General features: G+C 35.5%; 1 protein-coding gene across 2 annotated transcripts; it reads right to left on the bottom strand.

Moving 5' to 3' along the window:
* Nucleotides 1–45: 45 nt before the first annotated feature.
* LOC120344291 (integrin alpha-X-like) lies at nucleotides 46–9,286 on the bottom strand. 2 transcript variants are annotated; one of them, XM_078112483.1, is made up of 11 exons: nucleotides 9,089–9,286; nucleotides 8,804–8,889; nucleotides 7,573–7,721; nucleotides 7,030–7,147; nucleotides 6,463–6,634; nucleotides 5,022–5,097; nucleotides 4,436–4,578; nucleotides 3,864–3,969; nucleotides 3,321–3,438; nucleotides 3,100–3,224; nucleotides 46–437 (listed from the first exon to the last, which is right to left on the bottom strand). In XM_078112483.1, exons 1-11 carry the CDS (start codon nucleotides 9,208–9,210, stop codon nucleotides 411–413), a joined length of 1,242 nt encoding a protein of 413 aa, XP_077968609.1. In that variant the 5' UTR covers nucleotides 9,211–9,286; the 3' UTR covers nucleotides 46–410. The 2 variants fall into 2 exon arrangements, with proteins under 2 accessions (XP_077968609.1, XP_077968608.1); XM_078112482.1 differs by having other exon boundaries at nucleotides 46–3,224; nucleotides 9,089–9,285.
* Between the last annotated feature and the right edge of the window lie 1,721 nt (nucleotides 9,287–11,007).

Below are 11,007 nucleotides of genomic sequence, written 5' to 3'. Positions count from 1 at the left end.
ACTAACCTATCTTTGTTTTATAATAAACACATATTTTAAAAATGAATAATTTTTTCAATGCATAAAATATTTCAACAATCCATTACTAGGAATTTCTTAGTGCGCGACTGTGGGTAGGTGTGTAGGACCGATAAGGGTTATCTAGGCTCACGACCCTCGTGTAAATGCTGTTTATAAGTTTATTTATCATGGATTAGTATAGTACGGTATCATAGAAAAAAATCAAATGGGATTAAAAGAGAAATGAGCAATTTAAAATTATTAATATAGGTAAAAATTACACCCAAGTATAACAGGCTTGCGGATCCAGAAAAAAACAATGTTATTCGTGTTCGTGTGTCTATATTTTTGGGATTAAACTCCTGCTCTCCTGGTTGTCATCTAACGTTGCAAGCAAGATGTAGGAATTGTTATGATACGCCCATCATCGTCCGAAGCTGAAAAGCGACTTGTAATCGGATATTACAATTGCGGATATCTGGTTGTCGCAAAGTTTTTGCAGATGATCGATATTACATGAAACAAGTTTGTCCAGTATTTATTCTGTTTTATTATAGCGATGACATGAGAGGCCTTTGTTTTGAAATCCAACGTCTTTGTCTGTAAGAATCTGTCAGTATGTTCGTGCAACTTCAGAGCGATGAACTTCTACTCTATCAAACGTATACCTAATCTCTTGCTAAATGAGAAACGTTTTCAATTTTGGATTACACACACAAAATATGGAATTCCATCATACTTTAGACGCGAGAATGCGGTGTAGGCTACGTCTAATGAAATACCAAATGCAGAAAAAATGTTTAAAATAGATGAGCTCAGCCAAGCGGCACGTCGTGGTTAGGGTGTTCACGTAACGGCTAGTCGATAACGGCTTCTTCCACCATCAAGTCCATGTTGGCTAACTAAACCCATATCCGACATGGACTGGTAACCGGACGAGGGGTCGTAGTTCGCCATATGATTAAGCCGTCGTATCGACTTACCTAACTTTCGGAATAAATATGTAAATCTCATCCTACCCTGCTATAGTTAAAATACGCTCTCTTCGGGCGTCTGATTACCCTGCGTGGGTTCGAATTCTGTGGGGAATAATTATATTATGTGAGATGGCATTGCTGGACTCCTCGCCGCCATAAGGTAATGGGTCACGAACCGCTTTTCGGTTGCGGTTGTCTTGTCCTCTTCCCGCGTTAAATATGTTAATCCTATCCTAAATGCAGCATTTCAACTCAATGATATTCCCCCAATCCGATGGTGATCTGCATTTGTCATTAAATCCTTTGATATGTAATAATATACCGTGCCTCGGAACTGTGAGATGGTACACTTTTCGGTAACGGAACACAGATGGTCTACTATACAGGTCGCAACCGAAGTTGTGAAACAGGCCTGTAAAAAGCTTATAAACAAAATAATCCGTCTGTAAGGAGGCGATTTTCTCAAATCGAAGTCAAAAAACAAAATTTTAAAAATACGGTTATCACTTACAAAATTCTTCTGAGCTATATATATATATACAATATATGATATATATCGACAATAATTTCAGTATTTGTAAAAACACCTACGGTATAAGAAAATTGGATCAAATTGAAATTAAAAATAATTAGTATAGTCAGAGTTGAAACCTACCTTTTTCCACCTCGAAAAATTCCCGATTGTTGTTAGGACATTTATGTCCCTATATCATTGAGCTTTTACGGCCGGAAGGATTAGTAACGTAACATGCTTATGCAGCGAAGAATATAATATTGCCATAAATCACTATGCATACAACACAACATGTATGCCTATATACCGACAATCATTAGAAAGTATCTTGTATACAGATATACCTGACATGGGTATACTACGGCCCGCGTGCCAAATCCGGCCCGTTTTGTAATTCAATCTGGCCCGCCGGATGCTGCCACAACCAAACTAAAACCAAATTTTGATGTTTTATCTAACAACCTTATCCACTTCTGCAGTATATAGACTACATATGATTCGATGGGCTGCGTATTTAATTCCTTTGGCTGTATAAGCATAGCGAGAGACTATCACTCAACGCGACACCGACACGCATTTCGCTTAAACAGAGCACAAACACCGAACCAATCGTTTCATTATAGATTCTAAATATCGCGATATTTTCCATTCATACACACTCACAATTCACACCATTGCATACTGAAGATGTATCGATATTTCTGTTTTGACCGATATCGACCAAGGCACTTAGACCACAATTCTGAACTGACGTTTTTTGAAACTTGTCGGATCTGTAAATGCTTTTGCCAACGTAGTCGATATCGACCATAGCAATATATCAATACATCTATGTGTAATGGATGTTTCCCCGAACATCGATTTCCCACCATAATTATAGACATTTCGACCAGGATAGATATTCAAGCACGATTGTAAACATTGCCTCGTTTTCGCCGTTTGTTTGTTATTTGTCAGTTTCCATTTGTGTTGCAAAAATCAGCAGTAAATGAGGTATTTTATTGTCATTATGTCTTCTGATTAGTTTTAGTTTGATTACCATAATCAAGAATTAGTCCGAAAAAGCTGTGATAGACTAGGCTAAAATTAACTAGTAGTGTAGCACCTGTATGCGCACGTGGTTAAATCAAATTGCTGTAAAACCCAACTCTCTGAAACACTCGCAAAATAGGCATTTAAAATTTTTCAATAGTAAAGTATAGCGTGATTTTTCTGGGTTCAAGGGTCGAGGAAACATCTATATCGGCTACCATATATACTGCAGTGTTTCCCAAACTTTTTGGGTCGCGGATCACTGTTTGTGAATCTTGTTTTTGACGGACCCCCATCCTATGTCGTATCAACTTCTGTGGCTAACCAACGAGAAAGGATGCTGTTTTCTTTGATGAAATAAAACTCATGAAAGTCTGAATCAAACATATCAACGTTAAATACTGACTGACAGACTAACGCAATTCAATAAGATAACTCTTTCCATATCGTTGCGAATCCCCTGTGCAGTCATGATGGCCCCACAGGGGTCTGCGGACCCCAGTTTGGAAAACCCTGCCATACTGTACCAACACCCTGCTCAGTTTAATAAAAAAAATAGCAGTAAACAATTTTTACCGAACTGGTTAAAGTATTATTATGCAGTCTTCGAATCTCCGGTTTCAATGTACTGTATACTGCAACAATACCCATTGCCCCGAATTCCATTTTATATTCAGCTGTTGTTTGTCCCACACTCGAACCTTTAATATTAAAAAAAAAAATACCGTAAGTGAGGCTTGATATATTCAATTTTAAAGAAAGACATTTTCAATACACTAAAAGGAAACATTGCCCACCTTCTAAAGCAAGACTTCCAATCTCATTTTCTAAGTCATTTGCGATTGCATCGAGTCCATCGAAGTTTGTAGCTATAAATACGCGAGTATCGTCCGATGTATTACCATTTGCAATTAACTGAAATTAAAATGACTAACCATTATAACGTATTTAATTATTTCGAGAGTTTAATTCAAATATTCAATTTGACTATATGCGCGACTCAACATGCGCGACTCCCATAATTTTAAACTGATTGTTTAAATATGCATGTAACTGCTTTTCGTGTTATAGTTGAACTATGTATGTCTGAAGAAGTCTGACCTTGGTCAGACGAAACGTTACAGAAATATATTTGTGTTAGTGTGCAGCAAGACTCTTGAATCACTTAGGATATATATATATATATATATATATATATATATATATATATATATATGTTCATTTTTTCGTCAATGCGATTGGACGACCCAGCTAGTTAAAGATATTTCAGCTTGAATTATTGTGGCTGTCAAAAATATTCTGAAAATCTCCACTTTATAGATTCTGTAAATGATATTTACTCTCAGTTCACTTCTTTTATAGCGTCCAACTCCAACAGCGTAAGTTGTTACTCCCATATCCCGTAATGTTTCGGCATTTGACGAAATCGATTCTGGATCGTTAGCACTGGAGAAAAAAGAAATTTCAAGTTATTTTGCGAATTTTTCTTAGCCCTTAAGCTGTAATGTTACGTTATTGAGTATTTAATAATTTCATTATAGACTTTCAAAATCGTAAGACTTTTTTTCAATATTAAAAAACTACTTATAGGAAAGTATACAATCACTATTTATAATGGTAAAGTTTTGCTTCAAACTTTATCAACTTAGCTCAATCTCAGATTGTAAGCATCTGTTGTATAAATAAATAAGTATTGCTTCTATTTCTGGCATTGAAACAATGGAAAAATTGAATCATTATTGAGTACATGTACCAGCTTGGATAGAGATCTCTCACGTAAAAAATCACGAAAATAAACGGAAACTTGCTCAGTTATGCACTCACAGTGAACAAGTGAGTGCATAACTGATCAACCGATTTCGAAACTTATTTTTTGAATGTACTTTGCCCCGAATAATACATAAATAATTACTATCCATCCGTTAGTAGAACCATAACTTGATTTGCTGTTTTTCCCTTGAAATGTTCAGTATTTTCAAAATCGTAAACAACTTTCTCCAAGGCTTTACCGGTATAGGTAAAGCATTTAAATATTTGTATCGGTTTCATGGCAGCCTACAGAAACAAAGCAATTGAGTTACGAAAAGAAAAATGATCATAGAATAAATTGTTTTTATGTCGCTAAAATGTCGCGTTAATGACGTCATAGCACACAAAACACGAATCTATTGAAGCTCACAAAAATATTCGGAATAAACAAAAGCAATAGCCTTCTAGCAAAACTTACAATCTTTAACAACTAAACATTTCGAAGCAATTGGTTCAGTAATCAAAAACAACGATAAAAGTCCATAATAAAGAGCAAGAACAACAACAACGTAATAACAAAACGAGATATAGGTTCACTCCGTGTCCAATTCAGTATTTGTTCATATCGTAATACATAATTAAAAATTTCATGGTAGTCTTCGGATTCGCTAGAAACCGATTGGCAATTTGAAGAACTTCTTTAATAAGGAAATAGTAGTAAATGAAATGGGAAAAAACAAGTTACTCACAGCAAAAGATTGGTAGTCGGTGTACTCCCCTATTTTGATATGTGTTTTAATTTGGGGTTGCTTCTGAATATCTAAACTGAAGTAATAAATAAAATAAAACATTATGTTCACCATCATTTTTTTGTCTTGGAATTATGTATGGCCTTAGTCAAATCTTAAATTGAGTAGGAATTCCAGCTTTCCTAAATTCGGAAGACGGAATCCGAAATTTCGATTGAATTGAAGTATATATAGAAATAGGCACGTGAATACCATAAGTTTTTTTAATTTTAATTTTGCGTGGCCGCATAGTCATAATTCAGTTTACTCGGATTCGGAAACGGGTTGTTAATGCTTTGAAGTCGAAGCCGAGTATGAAGTAGAATTGTAGCGAATGTGCATTGTGTAAATATGGATTATAATGTATTTAACCCTTTCATATTAATAGCATGTAATGTTTCACAAATAGGCCACATTATGTTTCGCACCAGCGATAATGCATTCACTACATGTCTTGCCTTTCTCGTTTCGACCAATTTGATGACGTATCGTTTCCGGTTTGCCGAGAGGACTGTATAATATCGTGCTTTTTGTTTCACTTGTGATCTGACCGTAATCTTACTGCATTAGAATTAAGTGTGCTACAATTTTATCTGTATTTGGAAGTTGGATCGTGCATCTTTCAATAATATACAACAATTCGGCATTCAACATCGTGTGCATATTATCGTCTGAGGGAATCCAGATTGGAGTCACATTCCATAACACGTGTCAATTTAATAACGTGGGAAACGAACTTTGAATACTAGGGTGAACAGTCTTTATCCTTAAGACTTGCATCGCTTCTCCCTATAGAATCAACTATTTATATGTCCATAACCGATATAGATAATAATTTACCGAAAGACCGATTTCAAGTAGTGCAGTAGTGGGCAGTCAGCTCCTGCAAAGCTTTCCCAGAAGAATTAAAACTATTTTGATTTAATTTTATTTGAAACAATAAATAGTTAAATAATTTAAAATGAGTAAGAAAATGTGGAAAAATGAAATAAATTAGTTGGAGACAGAATTACTGAAATTTCAAAATTAACTTTCTAGAGCAGTGGTTTCAACCTTCTTGGTGTAGCGAAACCCAATTTCAGAGGCTCGAGTAATCCCTGTGCTATTGATCATATGTATATTTGATTATATGAATATATTTGTTATCATATAAAGTGCCAATATGCCAAATATGTGAAACGAGAATTTGACGCGAAACACGTTTTCTTCTTTTACGAAACGCTAGTGAAACACATTTCTTACATGAATATTTGACTGTGCTGACGGAACCCTGGTTGAAAATCTCTGTTCTAGAGATTATCCGGGCACTGTGAAACGTGTTGGCTACACTTATTATGCAATAACCTTTATACGGCATTATAAGATGGCTTTTTCAAAGTTTATAGTATTAGCATAAACTTACGTATAGTTATAACTTGAATATTGAACGACTCCAACTTTTACTGCGCCTTTGTCAATGTCTAATTTTTTGGTTATAGTCTTTACCCAGTTCTTGACTATCTGGAAATTTTGTTCTCCAACGGATCCAGAACCATCCAAGACAAATAGAAGTTCAACATTTCCTCTCGGACATTCTGTAATGCATAAATAAACGACACGGATGCTTTTTGTTATTTCGAAGTAACTTGAATTGAAAAATTTTAAATTATATATATGTGTGACGACCGTATATCAAAGCGAGCACGGAAGTGTACCAAAACGGTCATTATGTATGTGTATGAACCTCGAATGTATTATGAAATAGATTTTGACTACAAGCGATGCTAAAATTAATATTAGTCAAGCGCGGAGGTTATAACGAGAACACCATTGTGCCAAGTACGCAAATGCGGAAGGCTTACTTTTGGATCTGTACATAGGGCATTGATCTCTAAAATTAAAATTACCAGAAAATATCATACATTAAATGAGAATAATTTAGAATAAGTACTCGTCGTTTGTTCATTGAATAATTTTAATATAAACCTACCAAGCATTTTGGTTCTTTGATCCTTTTCCCACGTTAAACCAAAATTGTTGGACTTGAAACAAAATCCTGGTGTGTAGTTCAAAATTCCACAATCTTGCATTCGAGTTATCGAGCATGACTTTAAATGTTAAAGTATTCATGTTATATTTATACCCCCATGAAAACCAGGCGTTAACAACTGAGATTGGGGTAAGTTTAGTCAAATTGAAATGATTGTAGTCAAGCGAATTAACTAACAATGGTGGGTTACAAAAAGTTTTCTATATCCAAGCGCAAGCAAACGTTCCATAAATTGGTTCATAGCTTTTGCAATACCACCAATTGATATTATACTTGACGATAAAACTCGAAAATACAGGGACATAATTAACATTTGGGACAGTTGAGACATTTTTTTGAACCGGTGCATGTGATTTTGCGTATAAACAGATTTACATTCCATTGTTGGACATTGGTAAGCACAATTAAAAATACATTATTATTTGATCTGTTTGAATAAATATAATATATATATATATATGATGAATGTTTCGTATATTTTACCGTAATATTCGCCGAAACCGTTGTCGATATTGATATCCCAAAATTGTCTCCTGCTTTGGGCTTTGTGGGTTTACTAACTGTACATTTTGGTGATATCCCTTGAAAAATCGTCTCGTTAAGTTGGCAAACGTAAACGCTTCCTTTTGGCTCTATAATATAACTACAAATTGCAGTTCTACTTTAAATAGTACATATTGATATGCAAGAAATGTAAGATGTAAAACTTGTCAAATAAAATCTGAGGTTTCATATCGAGAGATCAGAGTCTTATTCAGTTCCACACAGTTTCTACTTGTTAAGTCTTAGATAGGAGGGGTATGTGCCCAAATAAAACAATGCACTACCATATAAGTCATCGGCTTAAACCAGGGGTTCCCAAGTTTTTTTCAGGACGACCCCAAAGACAACTTTCAAGTGCCCAGTGCGACCCCAGGTCAATATATATATTTTTCATGAAACTTTAGTTTAAAATTTCTTTCACTGGACTTTTGAGTTTGGTCATGTGGCGGTACTAAGTAAAATAAGATAAAACCAAACAGTGATGTCACATTAAGCACGTACATTTTCTATAGCTTAAGCATAGAGCGATGCTTACGAGCCTGTTTTACAGTAAGCCATGGTACAAACTGCTAAATTTAACACGGTTTGTCAAATCTTAGATGATTTGTGTATCCTTCCTCTACCATACCTCAGCGACCCCACGACCTGTTTGCAACCCTACGTCCTACTTATCACTCCGATCCAATTTGGGGTCGCGACCCCTGGTTTGGGAACCTCTGGCGTAAACGTTAATCAACCATAATATATATTATGGGATAACGGTCACTCGTGGAATCACATTTATACAAAAGTTCTTGGTGAAAATATATTTTTTCCGAATATTTAGCAAAAACTCGACATGGATAGTTTACCGTTACCATTGAATATTTGCCCATTATCAATTATATTCGTCGGTTATATATGTGAAGAAAATATTATCAACCTTAACCCTAGCCCTCAAGTTAGTATAGCACTATATCTCTTATCCCTTTTTCTACACATCCTGAGTCAGATCTCACGCTATACAGTGTTAGATCTCACAATATAGTAGAACTCACATTTAGCTCAAGGCAAACCTTGGGTGTATTTTTACAAAGACGTAATCGTCCAACCACACGTAAAATATTTTTCACAAACGTGAACATAGGTCTCAAAAAAGAAAAGTTTATTTCGTCATTATGATATAACTAACCAATTTGTTCCGTTTTGTTTGTGCTTCCAGATATCTGCAAATTTATAGAGGCAGGATCTATCATTTTTGGAGATCCGATCAACATGCTAAAATGAAACGCGAAGAATAAAATCAGTTCTCAAATGAGAGATCCACATTGAAGTTTATCCAAGAATAAATGAGAGAATGAACGTTTAGGATCCCTGATCTGAAATGTGTGTTTGTAACCTAACAAAGGCAAACAAAGTTTCAACGGCTTACCGCTTCGATGGACGCGTTGATCAATCTAACTTAAAATTCATTTACCTGATATTTCCACCGCTATTGACATGTACTTTGAATTCGTATCCATAGAAAGAACTGTTTACGTTGGTGGGTAGTTGAAGTGATGAATCGATACCAAATTGTGCAACAACAGGTGATACCATATATTGTGTTGTTTCGTCAGTTAAGGCCAAGTTGAACCCATATGCGTCTAGATTTGTTGTTACCAGTAGTATAATTGCGTACACTAATATATGAAGCAGCATTTTTACACACTATATTTCTTTAGGTGTAAAAGACTATTGATATATATTTTATTTTCAAAAATATAAATCGCTCCGCCTTCACCCACATATGCCTTCGGGAATTGCTGATCAAATACCAAACAATACAATAGTGAAGCAAATTTTAAAAATGCTATTACGCAAGGAAGAATGATTTAGAGTTACACAATGTCAAATGCATGACAAAGTTGTGGCAACGACTGTTGAGTCAGTAACTCGCCCACAAATTTGGATTCAAACTTCTATTTTTCTTTATTTTAATAGGTTGGAAATGACATGATTCATGGTTTCCGTTCCCATATTTGGCGAAATTTATAATAGGATTCATGCTAGCGTCAAGTACCTCAATTTCCTGACTGTGCAAAACAACTCTGAACGATGGGTATATATTTAACAATAAGTTATGCTATGTGATACCACTCGCCAAATGAGTTTAATGACATGGTTCATTCATTTTTTATCATCAGTTCCGTTTGAACTCGAGAACTAAGTGCTTCTATTGTACAACTTCCCTGGTAATTGAATCTGTCTGCTTCTAGCATCATCCTCATAATAATTTCCAGTGGCCGCTACATCCAAGTTTGTCGACAATATACAAAACGAGAATATCGGTCGGAGACCGAAGACTTATCGATCTTAGATCGGTAATTAGGTAATAACTCGCTAATTATACGACATAATTAACTCAAAATTTATAGGCTTCTGGTCCGAGGTAAGATGCATGCACATGCAAAATTTGGAGCAGATTCAACCACGCGTTCGTGAGATATCGCGTTCATCTAACAGACACACAGACAGACAGACAGACATACAGACAAATACCTATCAATATACTTACCGATCTTAAGATCGATAAGTAACAAAAGAACAGTATTCTATTAGCTCGATGGATTTTCAGTCAGTGTCACACGTGAACTCATACTTTGATACATAAGACCAACGAAAAAGTGGCTTGCAAAAACAGTCTTATGCGAGAAGAACTTGTAGGATGTTTTTGAAAACGAACTTGACTAAATTCCAGTTTTACGCCATTAATTAGTTATTAATTAACTAGTGATGGGACACAAGGTGTCACTATGGAGTAAGAGCGCTGTTTTGGGGGATCCCCTAACTCTCGATCGATAAGTCTTCGGTCTCTGACCGATATTCTCGTTTTAGTATTGCAGGAATGGATGTTTGTGAAACGTTTATTTGAGTTTTGCAAGACGAACTTCTGTATGTTGCTCATAAGTGAAATTTTCTATACTGAGAACGTTGTTTTGTGCGAATGAACGAAAATAGTTGTTTTGCAAGAACGCATATTCGCAGCAATATTAATTTTGTAAGATCAGATTCTTGTGCAAATGTGCCATTTAGGGCAGGCCCCGCGGGCCACTGTTCGACCAGCGGAACCTATTTAACTGGCCCATAAAAGATTTGGTATTCCATTATTTTTGAATGCCTTTTCTTTGACTTACAAAAATAACGTGATGTTTTTATTGGTGCTGTGTTGTGATTGAAATGAAAATTCGACATTGGGTGGCATTTGAAATGCTTCATGTTCAACACAACCATGATGTGATTAGCTTAATTTGTCGAGTTGCTAACAGTTTAATGAGTTGTTCGATGGTCCGACCCTCAGCGTTACCATAATTTTAGGATTTGTTCCATTGCGATAAAAAGTTGAATACCAAGCTC

The sequence above is a fragment of the Styela clava genome, chromosome 5 (genome assembly GCF_964204865.1).
Source record: "Styela clava chromosome 5, kaStyClav1.hap1.2, whole genome shotgun sequence".
Taxonomy (NCBI): domain Eukaryota; kingdom Metazoa; phylum Chordata; class Ascidiacea; order Stolidobranchia; family Styelidae; genus Styela; species Styela clava.
Note: the sequence above shows the minus strand (reverse complement) of the source record. Positions and strands in the feature narration are given on the sequence as shown.